Genomic DNA, 23,295 nt, shown 5'->3' with positions numbered 1-23,295 from the left:
AAAAAAAAAAGGTTGCATGAATAAGACAGGGCATGCAAATGTCTACTACAACTTTGAAATGTGGTCAACTTTGAGCTACAGTCACCATAGAAACACAGTACAGTTGTTAAGGGTAGTAAAGAGCGTTTTGATGCCGGTGTACTGCTGTGTTACTGTTAATGTTTCTTATATGCTCAAAGTGTATGTATCAAATGTTTATGGGCAGAGAATGAGAGGCGATGGGGTAAGTCTAGTCTGAACTAGGTAGAATTCTCAATCACTATTTTTTATGAAAATTAAATTATGAGTCTTAAATATAAACAAATAGTAAAATTATTCTGAATGGGCATATATAATTTCACCTAGAACTATCTAACATAAAGTAAAATGACTGAGATATAAATTTGAATCTCAAGAAAAGCTTTATGTAACTAGATCCAATTCAATCAGTCTGGTAGTAACGGCATGGTATTTGTTATTAATGGAAAATTACTCTAAAGACTCCTGATCCTAACACACAAAAGTAAAAATAAACAAACACCATGTATTGAGATCAGGTTACTCTGTCGATGATTAAAATTAAATCATGTGCTCTGTATCCATGAATATCTTCCTGAGTAAAATATGACTACTAGTAAAACAAAAATACATTTACAAATAAAATGTTGAACCTCAAATGATGCAGTATGATTTTATGTTAAGTGTGGCTTTAACAAAGCCACCTAAAGCATCACAACTCAATCCACACAGTCGGAGATTAAGGCCTGAGTCGTCATCACTTGTTTTGTGCTTTGCAGTGTCAGCATACACTCCATGGGCAGGCTTGGCATTTTAGGACACTTCCAAGAAGAACCCTCCAGTTAGCTGGCATGTAGCTCATTTTTTTTTTTTTTTGACAATTGCTTTGATGACACTGTAAGTCCCCTGCACAGTGCTGTCTTTAATCATCTACTCTAGACAAGACAGTGTCCACTCTCTCCATCCTTAAGTCCATCGAATGGTCCTGTCCTTAGTCATCTATTCTAGACAAGACAGTGTCCACTCTCTCCTTCCTTAAGACTCCTTTGCCACAGTCTAGCAATCTGAAATCGTCGGGAAACTAAAGATTCTATTTTTAATGAGCAACCAAAACTTTCATATAAATTTTTCCATATATTTACAAAAATAATTGTTGCATGCTCATCTGTAATAATAAAATATTTAAAATAATCTAAGAATCCACAGTGGGGAAATCATTACACAGACATATTTCTGGAAAGGATTAAAGGAAATAAAAGAAAGTGATAACATTAATATTATCTCTAGGTAATGAATTTTATGTTATTATGCATAACTTCTAAAGACTCTAAAATTTCTAACATAAGCAAATTATTAGTTTGATAATGAAAAACAGTATTTTCAACTTCAAAAAATGTATTGAAAGCTTTTGTTGAATTAATCCTTAAAAGTAAATATCAAAAGTATAACTGTGTGCAAGTATGTTGTAAGACAAAACTACTTACTTTTATATCAAAAGGTGATTTCTTCTTGATGTGAGGAGCCCAGTATTTACATGCTAACTGCAAAAAATATTCAAACAAACAGTAGAAACATTAAATTCCAGATCCACACCACTGAACTACTTAGACAGGTCACTCAATGCAAAGCTGTTGTTTCTTAACAAAGCAGATGTAGGATTAGGGCCCTGGGCAGTTTTAAAGGTACCATATAAGTATACAATTTAGATATCATCCTTGGCCCCAAAACAATAAATAACAGATTCATCTCTTTTCTGAAACCCCTGGCAAACGGTATGGTTTGTTTATAATCAGAGTAAAAATGTTTTTGGATTATTCATAAAGAAATCCAAGGGCTCAAAAGATTTAGTTAGCTGCCTATGATTAGTTAGTCAACAGCTGGGTAAGTATTAAAAACCAGTTCCAAAATATTCAGGAAAGTTGATATGTAAAGAAATAAACCTTCAAATGATTACTATATACCCAGACATAAGTAGACCAAATCTTTAAGAAACTACAGTATAAAGGCTAGTTATTCAGGATATAAAAATTGGTGTTTTATATTTAGTAAGTTAAATTTCATGTAGAAATTTGAATACAGATACATAATCTCTCCAGAAATTGAAATGGACTGTACACCTGTCAAGAACTGTGGACTAGGAGTGGAGAAATGGCTCAGCAATTAAGAGCACTTACTTGGTCTTTCAGAGGACCTGGGTTTTAACCGGATTAACATGCTGGGTGTCTTACAACTCCCTCCAACTACCATTCTGGGGGATCTGAGGGCCTCTTCTGTTCTCCATAGGTCACCACACACACACACACACACACACACACGCACGCACGCACGCACGCACGCACACACGCACGCACGCACGCACACACACACCCGGCACATAAAAATAAAAATTAAAAACCTGAACACTTCATACTGATTTTTTTTTAAACCGAATAAAATCCTTTTAAAAAATGGAAACTCGTCAGGTGGTGGTGGAGCAAGCCTTTAATCCCAGCACTAGGGAGGCAGAGGCAAGTGGATCTCTGTGAGTTCGAGGCCAGTCTGGCCTACAGAGCAAGTTCCAGGGCAACTAGGGCTGTTACACAGAGAAACCCTGCCTCAAAAACCACAAAGAAACAAAGAAGAAACTCCAGCAAGCACAAAGATTCAATAGATTTATGTGGAGGGAACTGCATTATCTTGCATACTGGTGGTACTTAAATGTCTGCTGTATAGATAGACAAATACACATATGAAAAGATAAATGAACAGGGGCTGGAGAGATGGCTCAGAGGTTAAAAGCACTGGCTGCTCTTCCAGAGGTCCTGAGTTCAACTCCCAGCAACCACATGGTGGCTCACAGCCATCTATAATGAGATCAGGTGCCCTCTTGTGGTGTGCAGGCATACATGGAGGCAGAATGTTGTGTACATAATAAATAATAATAAAAAAAAAAAGATAAAGGAACAAATGAAGCCAAGGCTGAACTCTCCACTCCCAACTTAGTACAACCAGGACAGCACAAACTGCTCAGGAGAAACGTCACAAGAAGATATAAGGGAAAGTAAAAAGAGAAGATAATAATAATAATAATGATGATGATGATGATGATGATGATGCACGGTCACAGAGTCAGAACTTAGCTATGCTTTAACTTCTTGATCATTTGTTTAATACACAAGACAGAACCCTTCCTGGGCAGGTATCAGAGGCTCAGAAATCAACTCACAGAAGAGGTCATGCATCTAACCCCAACACATCACATACCCATGGCAGATTTCCACACTTTGAGGTCACCCCTTTGGCAAAACCCTTAGACAAATACAAGCAATTTAAATTCTGTCTTCAAATCACTTCCTTCACATTTCTACTCTGGCATTTTGCATATTAAACTTTCAGTTTCTCCAGATCTTCCAAAGATCACAGACTCAGTGAATGCAAGGATAACCTTTCTTTGCAGCTTAGACAAATAGCACATGGCAAGTCCCAGACATTAATTCTTGTTATCATTACCACTCAATCCTCCTTCTCAATACTTCTCAATGACTGCATCCATCTGTTCATGGACTGACTTGTCCACTCATTCCAAATACATATTAAACACGTTCCACGTGTCTAATACAATGCAGGTGTCCAGGAGTACATGGAGAATAAACAACCGGTTTCTAGCTCAACTCTCACAACCTAACACATGACAGAATAATACGATGCTTATAAATAAATGATTTTCTCCAGACACCCCATTCCATCCTACAGTTTCAATTTGGTATCTGAGTTAATATCAATATGCTTTATCCTCATATTCAAGAGTTCTTTCAATATATACAACTAAATGCATATCATAGTTAACATAGTCAAGACTGTACTTTTGATATGCCAAAGCAACCAACCTTTTCCATCTCAGTATATGCCAAAACATCCACGCAGCTGTTCAAGGCATTCTTAATTAATATCTTTCCTCCACAATCTATGACCAAGTCAAACTGTCTCAACTTGAGACCATAACCAGCCTTTTAACTTGAACAGCTGAGGCTCTCCAATCTCTCATATATACTGTATACTAACATTATCGCTATCCCTAGAACTACTTTTGTTCCCTTATCCTCACCTAATATCCATATTTTGGTAAGGCGATATTCTAACAATACCATTCACCAGGTTGCAATGCAAAGCCACTGGATATAGAAGAAAATCCAAACTTATTTGTCCTCTCAAATTGTACATGAGCTAGTCCCCGTATATGGCTTCATACTCCTCTTCTACTGGTAATTCTCTGCCTTTTTCTTTGTTTGGTTTCAGCTGTTGAAACCAACAGGGTCTCACATACCCTATGTTGGCCTCGAACTTGTGATGTAGACAAGGCTGGCCTTGAACTTCCATTCCTCTGGTCTTCACCTCTCACTTGTAGGGAATTAAAGGAATGTACTGTCACTCCTAATCCATTTTCCCTCTCAGTTCATATATTACAGCCACTGTAGCTCTCTTTACATTCAAACTTCACATCAGCACTTGACATTGCCAGCACTGTTTCCTTGTTCTCTCTCAAGTTGGCTGCTTATCTGCACTGAACTTTAATGGAGTTTAAGAAGTCAGGAATAGCCTCTCTAATGTGATGTAAAGAAAACAGGTTAAGTCGGGATTCCGAAGATTGGGAACAATGTCCAGAAAGTCAGATAGAAGTTACCATGGCACATTTAAGTCACTGAAGCTTATAGTGGCCAAAGCTCAAAGGGAGACCGGGAGAGGCGTGAGCAAGGACACTTTAAGTGAAAGCATAGCACTTTCAAAGATTTCAGTCATTATCCCAGGGGCAATCAAAACCGTTGATGAGGCAGCTTTACCCCCAAGTGCACTCTGAAGCAACCTGAAGAACGGACTACAGGAGAACAGGAGGAAATATGTCAGATCAGGAAGCCTTAGAGTGGAGGGGGAGAGAGGTCCAGAAACTGACAAGTTAGCACGTCGTCATGCAAGGGCTAAGTTGAAACAGCTTCTAGGATTCTGCCCTGACAAATCTGCTGAGACGGGAGAGAAGCGGGTGGGCTTAAAAACTTCCGCACTTACTCATGAACCTACTAAAGAATAATTTCTAAAGAACTAACATGAGCGGGAAAAATTGAAGGCCCCGGATTGGTTTTGCTGTCTCCAAATCAAAGCTCCAGAAATAATTAACGTTCATAGACGGATCTACTTGTAGAGGGGGTCTTGTCAAATTAACAAAATTCTATTCAAACACAAGTTTTGCAGTCTCTTTTCTGTCAACGCGGAGCGGACTCTTTCTGCGTGGCATTTCCAATATTTAACTAGTAACGGGCACGTACACGAGAAATCAAAGACAATCCCAGGACCTGGCCATGCTTCCTCCCCGCTCACACAGGCAGACCCGCCGGGACTCACCTGGGTGACGAACTCCGCATTGATCTGGGACACCGTGGGGGCCACGATTTTCTTGGGCTGCGCAGGGGCCGCCATCGCACCAGTCGCCTGCGGCTCCGGTGCAGACCAGAGGCCCGCGCTCGCAGTGGGGACACCAGAAAGCTTTCAAGCAGCCGTCGCGATGTCTAGCACCGAGCTGCAGAAAGCGCCCGGCCAGGACACTCTGGGCTCTCAGAGTTCCTCTGGGAACCTGTGAGAGAATCCCGGCGTTCCCCCGGAAGCAGAACTAGTAGGCCCGGAAGTTAGGGCAAGCGTTAAGCCCTAGCTAGAAAGCCAACTGCTTTTACCTGTTTCTTTATCGCCCCCTAATGGAAGGTGGAGAGATAACACCCAGCGTGCGGAATTAGGGTAACAGGGACCAGCCTAAGGAATGGTGTTAGAAAAGGTGGGAGTTGGAAGAATAGGATTTTGGGTTTCTTTGGATGCTAAAGAACGACGTAGTATAAAAACCATACTCATTCAATGCATTCTGCGGCCTTAACAGCTGTCTAGAAGTATTGATTGTCATTCAATAAACACAGAGTGTAAAACTTGATACATTTTGAAATGGTTGTGTATCTTTTAAAGCATCACCAAAATCATGACAATGAAATTGTCCAATGCCCTCAAAAGTTACTATGTGCCATTGTGCTTTCAATTTTACATCACGTCTCATTCAGCCTTCTGTCAATACTGACCGTCTGTGTCACTGTTCATTAGAGAATTTTATGTAAGCTTTATGTAATTTTTTTTGGGAAAAGAGACTATTGTACATAAATTTTAGAATATGCCTTTTTCTTTGTTCACCCCAAATTATTTTGAGATGCATCTGTGTTGTTGCTCATATCAGTCACTGATCCAATTTTATTGCTAAATAAATTTTTTTCAGACAGCACAGTTCATGAATTTAGTAATCTGTTGCTAGATATTGAAATTGCTGCTAGTTCTAGACTGCTATAAACAAATCCTCTACAAGCGATTCTTAGCCATTATGGAGAGACACATTTCCTCTGAAGTAACACACTAGATGGTTAAGTCCTATGATAAGTGTGTTTGTTCATCTTTTTAAGAGGCTTCTGTCTTTCCAAAGTAGCTGTACCTCACTAACATTTGAGACTTGTGTTGTCTTCTTTTTCCCACCAACACTTAAAATGAATAGTGTTAATTTTTTTTAGCCATTTAAATAGGTATGTGGTACATCACATTATGGTTTTAATTCATGTTTCTCTAACAACTAGTAATGTTGAGTATCCTTTTGTGTGTGTTGTGCATATATACTCACTAGGGAAATACCTGTTCTAAGTTTTCATCTAGTTTTTATTCAGTCACTTATTGTATAATCCTCGTATTTGCACACACCCACTGTTTACAAATTCATACACACGTTAAATGGCTACCTCTAGTAAGTTCTCTCTGGAGAAAGGTAGGCAGGAGACTAGCCACTCATTCTCTCTCTTGTAATTTTATGATATGTAGTGCCCTACCCAAAATTAATAGTTTGAAAAGCATTAGCTGTGGGTCTGGAGATTAAGTACATAAGGTAGTTTTTGCCACTCCATGTTTTACTCTTTATTTCTAGGGGTATAGCTAAAAATTTACCAGCTTACGATTTTAAATGCAAAGGAATCTGGATGTAAAATAACCAGTGACACCTTATCTCCAAATGTAGCACCTATAAAATTGTAGTGCAGGTTTTCTAATGGCTTTGATGATGAATCTTGATCATCTGAAACTGATCTCTATACTTCCCTGCCGCTACCACATCTCCTATAATATATTCTTGAATAATAATAATAAAAAAATCACACCCTGGAGTCAGGAAAGGTCTTCAAAAGCAAGGATGCCATTGGTGTTAAGTACTTCGTGTGTTAAGAGGACGAGAATACCACAAAGACCAGGAATGGGGCAATTAAAAGACTTCTACTGATCAACATTAATTGGGATATTTTGTTGCTGTAGGAAAAAATAAAAGTTGGCTTTAAAGTCAAGTCTGTTTATAGGAGTATCTAAAAGGACTAGTGCCAATGTAGGCATCAGGCAGGCATTTGTGAGGGCTTTGGTCCATTTCTCTGTGACTCTTAGGCTTTGACTCTTCCAGTTCCGTTCTGACTTGATGATTAGGTCACAACACTAGTGCGGAGAATCTCTGCGTGTACCGTTTCCTTCTTCAACCTGAATTAAGTGCAATCATGCACTCTGGCCACCTCCTTAATTAAGTCAGTGCTTTCCCCAGAGCCAATCTGGGTGACTCAAATGAGAGATGGAATATGCTAATAGGTTTGGAGAGATCCAGCCTGACTGATGGGCAGCAACTAGACTCAGTCTGCCCCAAATCTAGTCCTGGAGAGATGTCACTATAACTAGCAACACTCATTCAGTAACTATCGGGAAGGCCAATTTCAAAATTATAGTGGGAAGTAGGGATACCAGACAATATATGACTAAGCACTGAATGAGTGAAGAGGCAAAGGAGGCAGTAGGGATGTAATATATTCCACCAGTTCTGATAGTAAAGTAAGAAGGGTGAAGGATGACAGTAGTCAGAATAACAGTCTTCATAACCAGCCCCTGCATGCTTGCATGTGTTGTCTGTGTCCTGTGTATGTGAGGGTGCGTGCTGTGCCCATACAGGTCCATGTGAAGGCCAGTGGTCAATATCTGGTGTCTTTCTCTATTGTGTTCTACCTATTCTTTGAGATAGTCTCTCTCATGGAATCTGGAGTTTGCTGTTTGAGCTACACTGGCTGACCAGTGAGTTAGCCCCCAGGACCTACCTCCTCCCTCAATGCAGGAGCTACACAGATATATGCCCGACTGTTGTGGGTGCTGGAAATCCTAACTCAAATCCTCATGCTTGCTCAGCAAATCCTTTTATACGATGAACTATATCCCCACTCCCAACCCTGTTTTTAAGGTAGGTACAAGGATGGTGTTCACTATCTTTTTATTTTCTCCAAATATGCCCTCAAATTTCATCAGTTTCCATATAATCTTCATATATGTAATGTTAGTACAGATGGACTCAATCTTACCTCCCTTGTCTATGTCTGCAGTTGGTTCACAAACATGCCTTGGAAGGAGATGGCAGAGGTGAGCTTTGCTAAGATTTTTGAGAAAGTTACTCTGCTCTTGTGAGTAGGATCCCTCATTCATATGCCACCCTACTCCCCCTCCCATGAAGGAAGCTGAGGTACATTACAAAACATTAAAGAATCATATGGAAAATAGTATGTCACCATGAAAGGCGGAGCAGATAGAAGGAAGCAGAATCGATTCAAGAACATGATTGGACAGCTCTACAATAATCTAGTCAGTGGATTTCAAGTCATGGAAGCCAGTTAGTCTTATTGTTAAAGTAATTTGAGGCAGGTGACCCATTAGTTACAGTCAAAAGCATCTTATAAAAAAACATTGGCTTTTAAAACGTGTTATTTAGAGGTAAAAGAATCAATGGGGAAGTAAAAAATTAGATGATGTGGGATCTCCTCTGTATGTTGTGAATATGTTTTTTTTTTTATTATTGGCTGATAAAGAAACTACTTTGGCCTAAGTCAGGGAAGAATACAGGTGGGTGGGAAAACTAAACAGAATGCAGGGAGAAAGAACACAGAGTCAGGCAGACACCATGTAGCTTCTAAAGGAGAAAGATGTCAGAACCTTATCGGTAAGCCACAGCTTCTTGGCAATATACAGATTAATAGAACTAGGTTCATTTAAGATATAAGAGCTAGCTAGGAATATGCCTGAGGCATTGGCCAAACAGCATTGCAATTAATAAAGTTTTTGTGTGATTATTTGGGTCTGGATCATGGGGAAACAAAAGTACAGTCTTTGTTTACACTAGACATTAGGGAAAAGGGACAATTGAAGTTTCTAGTAGGGGGAAAGGAAGAAGCAAAGGAACATTCTAAAAAAGATGACGAGAGAGGACAGACATTTGTGAGTGGGGATTGGAGTGCACTTGATTTGGCTTTGATCTCAACATAATTTAAGGCAAATTCATCCTCTGAAAGTATATGTGAGAATCTAAATGAGGTTACAGACAAAAAGTATACTGTTTGGCCCAACAAGTGCTGTCTCCTTAGCACATCCATATAAAGGCTCAGCACATGCCAAGGCAAAGTTTGCCCCAAGGGTGGTGCAGCAGTGAGGTGGGTGGGCAGCTGCCTCCATACTGCCACTGTGCCCTCCCAGTTCCCTCCTGTTGATGAGCACATTCCCTAGTTCTGTCCAAAGACTGCCAAACCATTTCCTAACCCAGAGAAGGAACTGAGACTACAAGGGACCGGATGTCCTCCCAGTCCCCTCTTCAGTCTTCGACACCACTGGCTTCCCAAGATGAACTCCGCAAGTCAACTCCTCCGCCCATGCACACACTCCTAGACATTTTGCATGAGTATATAAAAATACAATATATGCAGACATGTTTCGTTTGAAATCCTTTGACTTGCTTCAGGAATCTCTGTGCTGCCTGCGCTGCATCTTATAGGTGTCTTCTCAGTAAAAAGAAAATAAAAATATCTGAATTTTAAATGCTTGCAGTAAACTCTTCAATAACTTTTTTTTCTTCTACAGCAAGCTGCATCTGAGAATGTGTTTTCCAGATACTGTATTAAGTTGGAAAGAGATACATTTTTATTAACTTCTACATTTAAAAAAGTGTTTTCTCAAAACACTAACTTATGTAAATGTAAGTGTGGGTTCAAATCTAATGAGTTACGAATCCTGTTGTGTAGTGCAGTCATCAATACTTCTAACAAAACCAATTAACACGAAAGCTTGATGACTGTGGTTACTACCAACAGTGACAATAGTATAGACCTGGAATATCCCCCTAAGACTTAGTGTTAATAGCAGGTCCTCAAGCTCAGTGCTATTAGAAGGTGAGCGAACCTTCAAGAGGTGAGTCTAATCTTGAAATCTGCAGGCAAATGGATGGATCTAGAAAACATCATATTGAGTGATGTAACCCAGACCCAGAAAGACAAATATCATATGTACTCATTTTTATGGCTTTTAGACATAAGCAAAGAAAACCAGCTTACAATTCACAATCCTGGAGAACCTAGACAACAAAAAGGATCCTAAGAGAGACAAACATGGATCTAATCTACATGGGAAGTAGAAAAAGACAAGATCTCCTGAGTAAATTGGGAGCATGGGGACCATGGGAGAGAGTTGAAGGGGAGGGGAGAGGAAGGAAAGGGAGCAGAGAAAAATGTATTGCTCAATAAAATCAATAAAAAATGTGAAAAAAAGAGGTGAGGGCTAGTGTGACATGTTTCAGAATTCTTTACACCATGAAGATATCTTTGCAAAGGTGCCTTCTGATTAGTTTAATGAAGATCTGAATGGCAAATAGCTAGGCAGGAAGATGTTAGGTGGGACTTCTGGGGACAGAGAGAACTCTAGAAGAAGAAAGTGAAGTTGCCAACCAGACTCAGAGGAAGTAGCATAGGCAATAAGGAGGGATGCGGTAACAAGTCATAAACAAAATGTAAATTAATGAGTTACTTTACGTTATAAGAGCTGGTGGGACAAGCCTAAGCTAAGGCCAAGCTTGCATGATTAGTAATAAGTCTCCAAACAGTTATTTGCGGGGTGGTGGTCCCTATAAAGAAAGCATGTTACAGTGACATATTACATTTCTGATTGAGTTGGGCCTTTGAAAGGGATTGTAGGACACTGTCTCTTGTGCTCACTCTCTAGTCTGCAATGCCATAGGGTGGGAAGCTTGTTCAACCACATACTTCCTGCCATGATGTACCACCTTCTAACAGGCCTAACGACACATAGCCAGCTGACCACGCGAACTACATGAATAAAACCTCCAAGACTCGTGGCCAAAATAAACCTTCTTTTGAAGGTGATGACTTCAGGCATTTATGAAGCCGTAACAGAGAGTTAACAGGAGTTATAAGCAAAAGGCAGTGGAAGCCCAGGGAATGAGATGGTTGGGTAAATCGAAAAGGCTACCAGAGACACTAAGCTGAACTTTGAGACTCAACGAGAGCTTGCCAGTTTAGCTGAGAGATATGACACACTGTGTATCCCAGTTAATACCATTGCTCCTGTTCTTCACAATTGTTTCCTTGCTTTCTCTAGTGTTGACAGAATTCCACTTAGTACTGACATTCTAAGCTCTTCTAAGTGATGAGAAATCACAAGATAGGGATTAACTGTCCTCTCTCTGAAGCTTCTAAAAGGCCAACACCACTCAACGTTATTACACAGATCTTGCAAATACTATCTCTAACAAAGGTAAGGTCCCTTGACTTCTAAGCCTGAAGCCTGTCGTTTATCTGCCCTAAATGATCTTTCATTCTAATAGGTTGTTTTATATAATACATGATAGAATCTATAATTTCCTGCATCAATTTTAAAGGCTTTTCTCCCACAACTGTTAAGGAAATAGAAAGGAATAAAGCCTGATTCAGCTCTTTCATTGAAGGGTGTGAATGTGTGTCTAATTTAAGCCAAAAGTAGATAGACAAAAAGATGCAGGAAAAATTATGGTAAAGTACTACTAGTACAAATCTGGAAAGTCAAAGGGAAGGCTAGATAAGTATTTTATATAAGTAGATCATATGACAAGCAATGGAATTAGCATATTTTTCAAAAGTGATAAGGAAATATCACAAATAAATGATGTACGTGAGGCCAGAGAGATAGCAGAGCAGTTAAGACCATATACTACCTTTGTAGACAATCCAAGTTCCGTTCACAGGACCCACACAGAGCAGCCCACAACCACCTGGAAACCCAGTGCCAAGGGACCTGATTACCTGTCCCCCCCACAACTGCATACAAATATACATGATTAAAAAGAGATCTTTTTTTTTCAAGAGATGAAGTGCATGCTTAGATAAGCATGTAACTGTAGTATAGAAAGTGGCACCTGTAGTTTATCCCAATATGATGTGATTTTTTTTCTTCAAAAAATGCAAACTGTGTAACATGAAACTTTATTTTTAAATTATTCTGAAATTTGAGTTTTTCAAGACTGTTGACCATTATCTACTTTCCATCAACATATAATATATATATTAAAATCATAAACACTGCTGCAGTATGAAACATGGAGCAGTAATTGCCTTGCTCAGCTAATCAAACTCCTTCATCATGCTCAAGCCTTGAACCACCCAAACAAAAAAATTCTAGTTCTCTTAAAAGATATTTATAAAGTTTATTATTTCCAGAAAACAAAAATAATTGACTCAACAATAAGTACAGTTCTAGCATGCAGCAAACCATCATCTAACATGTTTATCTTAACTTCATACTTTGTTTTCACTTCTACAGTTCCCATAAGAAGCTTGCAATGATAAGTATTTTGTTACAGGTACTTCAAATAGCACTACAGTACATCTCTTGACAAAATTTTTACGATATTCCAACTTTCAATATGAAACAGCTTTAAAGGGCATAAGCCAAAACACAAAACAAAAAAAACAAAACAAAACAAAACAAAACAAAAAAGTATCTTATTATTACTCAGGCAAAGATTCATATTCATACGAGCACAACATTCAACTCTCCCTGTTTAGGTGGGAAAGAAACATGTCAGGCATTTCCCTTCAAATAAAATTACATAAATAATTGGGGAAGTGCCCAAATCCATAATTTCATACATTAAATAATTCTTGAACTTTTACTCTTGGAAAATACAAACTATTTCTGCTTTGCTTTTATGCAACAGACATGTCCTTCAAGAGTTCTGTGCAAAGCTGATGCTGTGAACCATGTCTTGCTTGTACTGGAAAATACACCTCAAATCTCAAAGAATCAGAAGAGAGGTTATTCCTTGAAGCACGTGGCTCTCCTCTTGAGAGGAAGGCACATCTGTTTATCTGTTACTCACGCTATCACATTCCATCTCTGTAACTGAAACCCAAGTTTTTGGAGGATCACCTGGGCTGACAGCTTCTCCCTCCCTCCCCCTCCCACAGTGCAGCTCTTACACTATGGCCAAGACTTACACTTACTCCACTGCCCACACTTCCAACAGCGGGTTTTTCACTATATTTAAGTGTGCTAAATACCCACCCTAGAAAGAGAACAGCTACCCCTTTTTATTGCTGGAAGATGTTTGTCAATGATTGTACAAACTGCCACAAAAGTGAAGGTCAATCTGTGACTAAAATATTTCTCCCACAGAATAGGAGTAAACGAAATATTTTTGTAAAATTATGACAATACTGTTTAGAAAAGAAAATGATGCCCTGAACTCTTTCAGCATCTTATTCCTATACAGGGACAATATCCTTACTAACTGAAGTGACAACGAAGATCAAAATAATACTACAACGTTAATATCTTTCACCGAGGAGCAAAAACTGAAACTACGAAGCTACTGCCATTTGATCAAATTTGGCAGATTAAACTTATTTAAGTCATAGGGCCACTCAAAGAGGTGTTAAAGCAAAGTTTTGTCCCTGGCCACTGCTGTCAAGCACCAATGAGCAAACAGGTCCACTGCATTTAAGTGTCTAAAACAATACAACTGCAGACAAGTCAGAAAAGTTCATGACACCTGGGAAATACCCATATAAATGTAAACGATAATGAATGGTAAATACTTCACGGGTTCAATCCACCTTCTTCCTACTTTTCAATTCCTTAGGGAAAAATAACAGCAGGGTTAGGAGGGGACTCATCTGTCTTAGAATGTAAAATTCAAATTCTCAAAAAAAATCACTGTGAAAAAGCTGTAATCTCTCCCACCCATTTGCACATCTGTTGTCCTCTTGTCCTTTAACTTTTAGGAAAAGTGTTTTGCAATGGAGCTTAAGTGTACATGTAAAATAAAGTGTGGCAGGGTGATTTACTAGAGCTGAATGACAATTCTGGCCTCATGTTAGGAGGTATGCATATATACAGACACGCAAGGTCTTAAGGAGTAATTCAACATATGAGGCCAGACTGAAGATGATGAGCTGTAACTTTAATACAGCAAGGTCATACACAGACCACCGTAGATAGCTAGTTATACCATCAAACTGTGCTATTCCCTCTCAAGTCATTCAGTCGTTTCCGCTCTAACACTGATTTTATTTAACTTTCTCCTTATAATGCAGGACAAGCAATTGCCTATGAAGTCATTCTACCTAATGCTGGCCTTCGGCAAAATGTCTGAGGGTATTATATCACCAGAGACCACAAACACATTAGTGGTTTTGTGTTACATAACTGCTTTCTCTTGAGGTCGTTCTTTAAAGTGAGTGAGCTGATGTCTCTTCCAGTGAGGCGCTTGTCTGAATGTTTTGCCACAGACTGAGCACTCAAATGGTTTCTGCCCTGCATGGATTAAATAGTGTCTCTCTAGTTTGGATGGAGATCGGAAATTTTTACGACAAACACTGCACTGGTAAAGGAGCCCATCACTTCTTTCAGGACGGCCTAAGTAATTGTAACAATGACGGCTCTGCTCTGACTCCAAACGTGTGTTAGCGAGGTAAGACTGCCTGTTCCTACAGTGGGTACCGAGAATGAAATCCTCTGGTTCTGCCTTGACCTCAATTCCAGCTCCCTGATTGGACTCCGAGCCCTCATACTTCTGGAAAACACGGCCCTCACTCTGTTGGGAAGCATTATAGCTAACACCATCACTTGGATGGATGAAAAGTTTGTTCACATTCCCAAGGTTCACTTCCCAGAACGAGCTATAGGGAATCTTTTCAGTATGAGTCAGTTTATGTCTTTTTAGGTGAGCTGACTGTCTAAAAGATTTCCCACAGACATTACAGCCAAAAGGCCTCTGTCCAGTGTGAATCAGATAGTGTCTCTGGAGCTTAGAGACAGAAGGAAACACTTTCTCACATTTATCACAGGGGCACATTTTCTGTCCAGCATGCATATTTTCACTTGAATCTGAAAAGCCACAGTGGAGCATGTCACAGTTATTAAAGTGTTCCTCACCTGACGAACCAAAGATTGACAAGTCTTTATTAGTCACTGAACCATCCATAGTTAACATGCTTCCTGTTGTAAAGATACCTTGCAAACTTTTACCCATATTTTGGCTCTGGAATTGCTTTTGCCAAGAAAACGGCAAAGTTAGTGTTTTCTTCTTCTTTTTGTTAACTGTCTTACATGATCCACATCTGCCAAGAGAACCCACAAATGTTCTCTGACTTTGTTCCGGGTTCTGCTCACCAGAAGTACGTTCATAATTTTTCAAGCAGTTGCTTTGAAATGTTCTTTTCTCTGATTGAAGGTTATCTGATTTTTTACCCCCAGCACGTTTAAGTTTAGCCAAGAGCTTTTTAACAATGGTCTTATAGTTGCAGCTTCTTTTGAGCCTGTTTGGAATTCTGCCACCTCTGGCAGGAAGACACTTGTGTCCATTCAAAATCTGCTCTGACTCAAAACATTCTTCACACTCTGAACACTGAAAAGGGACGATATAAATAGAGTGGACATCAAGAGGATTATTCTCCTCAGATTCACCCGTATCACCATTTTCCAAAGCATCCTGCTTTGCATTTAATTTATTAGGTACGGGACATGATTCAGGAGTCTTTCCTTTTAAAGAAAGATTCTGAAAAGTCTTATTCCTAGTGTGGATTTGTTTATGCTTCAGAAGTTTGCTTTGAATCTTAAATCCTTTTTGACAAAAACAACACTGAAAAGGTCTTTCTTCTGAATGCGTGAGTTGGTGGATTTTTAAGTGAGTTGACTGTCGGAAAGATTTACTGCACAGGACACATTTGAAAGGCCTCTGTCCAGTATGAATGAGGGCATGCCTATCGAGTTTTGACTGTGATGGAAACATTTTGCTGCAGATTGTACACGCATGAATATGCTTTTTTCTCTGTGTAGTGCTATACTTGGGATCAGGCTTCGAGCATGGGTGTAGTGCCCGTCTCTCCTCCGCAGCGAAAGTATTATACCCTCCATACACGGGCCTCTCCTGCTTGGTCTCAAGCAATCTTCTGACTTTAACATCATTGTGATAGGATTCACTGTGAAGCTGCTGGTGCTTCACAAATGTCTTCAGATTTTTAAAGTGGCGCTGGCAAATACTGCAACTGAAAGGCAGACTGTGAGTTAGCTGGTGCCTCTCCAGATGAACCAGCTGCCGGAAGTTCTTATGACATACATCACATTCAAATGGCTTTTGACCGGTATGAATGAGATAATGCCTAGCTAATTTTGATGGTGTTTCAAAATGCTTAAAGCAGATGTTGCAAATATACGGCCTGTTCCTAGGGAGTCTGTTGGCTACACGCTGCTGAATCTTCACCGTTTTTCGGTTGTTTTCAGCCATCGTATTCTTCAGTGGCATACTCCGACGAGCTCCATGGCATCCTTAAGCTCCACAAACATCTACAAATTACAAGAAAAATAGAGTATTAATTATCAGATTGTACAAAAGCAAGTAATTTAGGCAGAAGATTAAAAGTAAAGAGAATCTCACTTTCTTGTATTTTCAAGTAACTTAACAACCATCTTAGATTAATTCTTTAGAATCACAGAACTAATTTTAAACAGATATAATTCTTGAGTTCTAAAGTTCTACTTTTCTACTTGATAAGCTATATTTAAAAAGACCTAAACTTGATTTCTTAACATTAAATAGTCCTTTTAGTTCCAACTTTCTTCCTTCAATATTAGATGTGTCAATGAGTTGCTTGGTTATGATGATGATAATGAAAAAGGAACAACAACAAGAAAAAGAAAAAGAAGAAAGAAGAAGTAGCAGCAGTAGTAATCGTAGTAGTAGTCGTAGTACCTGGTATTGTGGTACATTTCTTTAAGGCCACCAATCACAAGCTAGACACAGGAAGAAGAATCATGGGTTTGAGGCCAATATGGGTTATCCAGTCATTTCAGGCAAGCCTCAGCCAGTGAGGCCCTGTCTGTTCTAATAATAAAGAAATATATTTAAATTGATTAAAAGGTAAAGATTTAAAATACTAAATGAAGACATATTTACATTGAACTATAGTACCTACTGTAGCCATGCTCTGGGCATAGAACATTTCATTTATTCATATTTAGATGGTTGAACCACAATATTAAAACTATTTCTTCTTAATGGCACATGCCTTTAATCCCAGCACTATAAGCTGAGGCCACCCTGATTTACATAGTGAGTTACAGGATAGCCAGCACTAAAAAATGAGACCTTGTCTCAAAATAAAATAAAATAAAATATAAATAAATATTTGCTCTCATTTATTTCTCAACATCAACAAAGATGCCAAGAATAATATTCACAGAAGACTCGAGTTTTTTTTTTTTGGTTTTTCGAGACAGGATTTCTCTGTAGTTTGGAGCCTGTCCTGGAACTCCCTTGGTAGACCAGGCTGGCCTCGAACTCACAGAGATCCGCATGTCTCTGCCTCCCAAGTGCTGGGATTACAGGCGTGCGCCACCACCGCCCGGCTCGAGTTTTAATCCTAAATTTGTCACTGCATAATATGTGTGTCAGGAAAAAGGGAATTCAAGATTCTTTAAAGTGGGAGCCATGCCTTCTCCCATACCAAACTGCTCTACGAGTCAGTGGCAATAATGGATGTGCATGGATCAGAAAACCGTGAAGCAACACAGAAATGTGAACTATTACTGAGCTCAAGATTAACCACAATTTAAGGTGTAACTCTTATCTCCTTATAATACTGTAGGTTTCTAAGATAAGCATACTAAATTTAGTTTACTTCTCCCTTCTGCTTTGTTGAAGGCTCTGTAACAAAAACAAGTACAAAAGAATGAGGTTGACAAATTGCATACTTACATATGTATTTATGAGTAAAGAACAGAACGCTGAATGTGGTCCCTTCATCAGGCAATAAAAACCTGCTCTGTACAGATGTCTCTCAGACACACTACAACTTAAACATTTCTCAGTTCTCACATATTACTGTCCAGAAGAGACAATTTTCTTCTCCTTTTATTACTATTCCATGAGCCTTAATTAAGACAGGAATTAAGACAAAAGCTAAGCAAAGCAAAGCTACCCAGTGCTCCCCTTGTAGGATGTAAGAATTCAGAACTCTATACTAACTCAGAGCTCTTCTGTCTGCTGGACTGCCAGTCAACCTATATGTTGCTCATCATCTCTCCTAGAAGACACCTTAAGCACAAAATCAAACACACTCACCGTGCAATCTGAACATGAAAAGAACAAAATTCGAGACACTATTTTGCACTAGTTGCTTATCACAGAGCTTCTCAAACTATAGGTACATACGCATTATGGACTGTGAAGTCAGCTCAGTGGATGATGATCAGCCCCATTCGTTTAATAGAACATATACCATGTAGCAAGTTCCCGAACATATACCATGTGGCAAGTATAAAAATGCTTTCTGAAACTTCAGGCAGCAGAAGTTGAAAGGTGTGTGCAAGCTGTTCTTCACATACCTGTTCACACAATTCTAGGCAGGGGAACCTACAATCAATCAGTCACTGAGTTCTGTGAGAGGTAATCTATTACGGTGACAAAGATGAGGGACCACAGGCAAGTGTACTAAGGAAAGCAACAGAGTCCTCTTTTCTTCCCATGGGCCATATTATTTTTAAATATGCATGCAAAATTAGTGTATTAGTAGCCAAGTGGAAAATGTCATTTAAATAAGAAAGTAAAACAGTCAGACAGTAAGTTACTCTATTAATTTATAAAATACATCATATAACGCATCAACAAACAGCTAGGCTGTGGGAACTTTTACTTCACTCAGTTAAAAAAAAAAGCTAATTGTAAACAACCTGCAGGGATTCCTAAGCATGATGGCATAAAGTTAAGAGCTATGAGAGCTAAAATTACCAGAAACCCAGCAAACTGCAAAGAACTCAGTCATTTCCTTCATTCCTGTCAGGCAATTAATTTAATTCTTCTTGAGCAACCAATGTCAAGGTGGTCAATCAGGACAATGAGCCAAGCTTAAAGCATCAAACCTCTATTCACCTGTTACAACAGTGTAAGAGGGACAAAAAGAAGCCAGTTCCCCAGTGGATTCTTCAACAGAAAGTTGGCAAGTGAGTGTTAAGTGGATATAGTGCACAAGAGAAAAGCTTCTCACAAAGGGTTCCAGACTCCTATGGGCCAACGTGCCAGGGGGAGCGAGGGCTGGTGAAGGGCTGGGAGGAGAAATGAACTGTACTAAGTCTGGTGCTGGAAGACAGCTTCTCTCCCTGAAGCAGGTAGGCAAAACCTCTTAATGACTGTGGTCTAGCTACAGGGTTTGGGCCTGGAATAGAGACTTTTCCATTCTCTTCTATACTTCTCCTTTTCTCTCAGTGATTGTTTCTATTGAATACCACCCCCTCTCAAAACAAAAAGTCCCACAACTAAAGCTACACAAGGCAACTATCTGATTATAAATAACAAGAATCGGTCCCATAGAGCTCCGGTGCCCCAAAGGGTTGCGACTGAGCAGCCATCACTACTAGCATTAAGACCGGCTATTCCTGTCTCTTGCTTTGGGAAGGCACTTGATGAGAAGAACCCTACCTTGTCAGAATCATTTGTGGCAAGTGGTGATCTCACTTCCTATTTATAAGTAAAAGGTCAGAGATTTCCACACTCCAGGCACAATCCCCCGTGCGCTTAGAGGTTTAATCCCATTACAACTGAGTGTCTTTTCTCTCCACTGAATTTGCCATCATTAAAAAAAATACACTAAGGCTATTTTTTATGCTAAAGTGAAACAATACAAACCAATTGATGCACTCAATGACTCAATCTAGATATTATCATGAAGTTCAAACAACATTAAGCCAGGTAACTATAAAAACGGACATCAATAACATCCAATGTTGTCTCAGGGTCGAAAGCACCATTGTTTCCGTTGCTTTAAGGAAACACCACTGAAAAGACATCTCAAATGCATCACAAAAGCAAATGAACAAGAAACGAAACACCTGAGAAAAACGTCCACTTCCAGCTGGAGAATTCTCTCTGGTGACATTTACAACAGTCTTAGCCTCTTTCTACCTTGTTCTGCCCACTGCCAACTCTCTTGGCCTTGAACCATCAGCTTTGCCTTAAATTGAACTATATTTCCAGCGTAATCTCCGGCAAGCGAAGAGCATTTTGGGGGTCCAGCTGAGTTCAGCGGCTGGAAAAATCCCATGCCCGATATGGGCAAGGGTGAAAGCTCCACTGACTGCAGCCAGGTGATGGTGTTCAGGAGAAGAGCTGAGTGAAAGACGGGGAAAGAAGTGATTTGACCCCAGGAGGCTGGGCACAGGGCTCAGCTCTTTTGAGTTTACCGCTCCCACGGAGCGCACGCCAGGAGCTGAGGTCGTGGCACCCTGATCGGTTCCCCGAGAACCTCGGCGGGGTTGAGGCAGGTCTGACCCTCCCTGGGGTTCATTCCTCCCTCGCACGCAGGCTCCTGAGGTCCTCCACACGCACCTGCAGCTGCCAAGGGCCCGGCAGCGGCGCATCTCCCAGCCAGGGGATCGCGAAGACAGCAGGCGAGCGCACGGCCGCAGGGTCGGCGCGGCAATCGGCTGAGTGCGCAGGCGCGGCGCTCCGGAGCGCTCCGAAAGCCGTCCTGTCGGAAACAGCGTCTCGCGATCTCTGGGCCGGCGCTCGCTTCGTGGATGACCGGGGATCCTAGCGCGCTGTCCGCCGGGTACCGCTATTTCCAAGGAGAGAAAAACAGAAGACGCAAAAAGTGTGCACTTTTCATCGTCCGGTTACCAACCCTTCATTATGGAAATCCCAGACAGGACCGACTGGAAGACTCGGCTCTTACTGGAATGGAGGGTCAGAGTTCTAAACCCACTTATCTTTTGTAATGTCGGGGCTGTGGATAAAACTCTCCGTATTAGGTACATTCTGGATTAGGACTGTTCTCAGCAATTCATATTTTTGTCAATACAACGATGAGGGTTTCTGGAAAGCCACTCTTGTCAAATTGGTAAGCTTCAGGTTCAGCGACAGATCCTGTCTCAAAGAAGTAAGTTGGATGCAATTGAGGACCACTGTTGTTGAACTAGTGTCCACATAGATGTACACACATAGAATAACACATGCATACAACAAAACTCAGCTTCCCTTTCTTCATTTGTAAAATTGGAACATAATCACTTATCTAATGACGTATCACATGAAAAGCGTCAAGGATTCACTTCTGAATATATAAGTATCAACCAGGCCTTCAAGAACAGACACACAGGTATAATGTGATAATAGATCATATGTGCAGTGTGTGTGTGGAAGATACAACTTCTTTGGGTGGAAATGCATTCAGAGCTGAAGCTCTAGTCAGGCATTCATACAATGTCTATGTTTATCAAGCATTTCCTGCATACCAAGCCTATTCTAGGAATGGGTAAAATTTCAGAAAAGTAAAAACAGAATCCATCACAGTAAATTTTATATACTACTAAGGGAGGTAGAAAATAAGCAGTAAAATATAAGATATGTTGAACATTAGTAAGAATAGAGAAGTCGGGCATAGAAGTAAGGCGGGAAGTTTTGTGGGCAATGTGCTGATTTGTTTCAGCTGTCAAATGGCGCAGTCAATGATGCACCCCAGAGTCTTGATGATTATCTAGATTATGTTGGCCTGAAGACACATCTTTGAGGAGGGAGTTGTCTTGATGGTTAGGTGATGTAGGAAGACCCAGCCCATCGTGGGTGGCACATTCCCTAAGCAGTATAAGAGAAAATAGTAACTTAAAGTCAACAAGATCACATTTATTCTCTCTATGCTTTTGACTATTGATGTGTGTCACTTGCTGGTGGAATTTCTGCCTTGACTTCCTGAAAATGATGGACTAGAAATAAAAACTGTCAGTCAAATAGTCCCTTTTCCCTTACGTTGCTTTTTGTCAGAATGTTTGTCATAAAAACACAGAAGGAACTAGAACAGGAAGGACTCAACAACATCTTAATAGGTGACCAAAGATGGTCTTACTGAGAAATTGTGTGTGTGTGTGTGTGTGTGTGTGTGTGTGTGTGTTTTAAGTAAAATAGAAACGAGAGGAATAATGCATGGCAAGTGGGGGTAGTACTGTACTACAACAGAGTGAGAACTTTTGTCACAGGCAGTTAGGTAGAGAAGAGGCCAAGCATAGAAGACGTAGGAGAAAGAGTGACAGATGGGAAGCGAGTAGATCTGAACTGAGTATGAATTCCAGGAAGAAGGGGTAATAGCAGCCCTGTGGCTCATCCAGCTAATAACTTAGAACAAGTGTTGCTCCTCAGGTTGTTTGCAAAAGCTCAAAAAGGTCTTCTATACTGGTACTTTCTTGTTTGTCATTCCAGAGGCAGAATCAGAAGCTCGCGTTTTAATGCTGTTGCAGTGACAGGCCTCCCAGGAAGTCACTTCGTTTCCCCACCTTCGTTATTTAATTTCTTTCCTGTTCCCTGTGGGGCAATCAACAAAGCCACCTGCTTGCCTTCTTCATGGACATAGACAGCTTGCTAAAAATTTGAGTTCCTCAAATAGAAGCATCTATCTTTAAGCAATTATCAAAGAAAATATCCAACAAACACAGCTCCCTTTCTAAGAGGGGTTTTGTGAGTAAAATATCTCCATCATACACTTCCTTAGAAAAAAATTGCAAACTCTTGTATATTTTGTCATACATTTTTTGGTTTTTGTTTTTTTGAGAATGGGTTTCTCTGTGTAACAGCCCTAACTGTCCTGGAGCTAGCTCTGTAGACTAGGCTGGCCTCGAACTCATAAAGATCCACCTGCTCCTGCCTCAGGAGTGCTGGGATTAAAGGCATGTGCCACCACCACCCAGCTTTGTCATATATTTTTTGAAGACCTTAGGGCTTGGGGATGAGATGAAGAAAGAGGGAGGAAAGAAGAGAATTACTTGAAATTAGAAAACACAGACTATTACAGTTGTGGTTTACCAAGGGCCACTGGACCACTTGTAACTTACATCTAGCTCCAGCCTCCAAACAGGTTGCAGGATCGCTGCTCTAAAGCTCCA

At 40.1% G+C, this 23,295-nt stretch overlaps 2 protein-coding genes across 3 annotated transcripts in view; both read right to left on the bottom strand.

Moving 5' to 3' along the window:
* Window positions 1-5,610, bottom strand: part of Aqr (aquarius intron-binding spliceosomal factor) — an 82,502-nt gene extending 76,892 nt beyond the window's left edge. The window contains exons 1-2 of the mRNA XM_005364211.3: window positions 5,371-5,610; window positions 1,482-1,538 (exon numbers count right to left, since the gene is read on the bottom strand). Coding sequence (XP_005364268.1) covers window positions 1,482-1,538; window positions 5,371-5,445 — 132 coding nt within the window. The 5' untranslated portion in view covers window positions 5,446-5,610. The remainder of the gene's footprint in view (window positions 1-1,481; window positions 1,539-5,370) is intronic.
* A 6,849-nt stretch (window positions 5,611-12,459) lies between these two features.
* Window positions 12,460-20,865, bottom strand: Znf770 (zinc finger protein 770). Of its 2 annotated transcripts, XM_013352570.2 has the most exons (3): window positions 20,753-20,824; window positions 17,123-17,254; window positions 12,460-16,716 (listed from the first exon to the last, which is right to left on the bottom strand). In XM_013352570.2, exon 3 carries the CDS (start codon window positions 16,673-16,675, stop codon window positions 14,570-14,572), a length of 2,106 nt encoding a protein of 701 aa, XP_013208024.1. In that variant the 5' UTR covers window positions 16,676-16,716; window positions 17,123-17,254; window positions 20,753-20,824; the 3' UTR covers window positions 12,460-14,569. The 2 variants fall into 2 exon arrangements, with proteins under 2 accessions (XP_013208024.1, XP_026643641.1); XM_026787840.1 differs by lacking the exon at window positions 17,123-17,254 and having other exon boundaries at window positions 20,753-20,865.
* Window positions 20,866-23,295: the final 2,430 nt, after the last annotated feature.

Source organism: Microtus ochrogaster (assembly GCF_000317375.1).
Source record: "Microtus ochrogaster isolate Prairie Vole_2 chromosome 14 unlocalized genomic scaffold, MicOch1.0 chr14_random_1, whole genome shotgun sequence".
NCBI lineage: Eukaryota > Metazoa > Chordata > Mammalia > Rodentia > Cricetidae > Microtus > Microtus ochrogaster.
This window is presented reverse-complemented; position numbering and strand designations above follow the sequence as displayed.

Excerpts from the sequence above, each read along its gene's own strand:
- Znf770 (XM_026787840.1), bottom strand. The coding sequence starts at position 16,675 with ATGCCACTGAAGAATACGATGGCTGAAAACAACCGAAAAACGGTGAAG.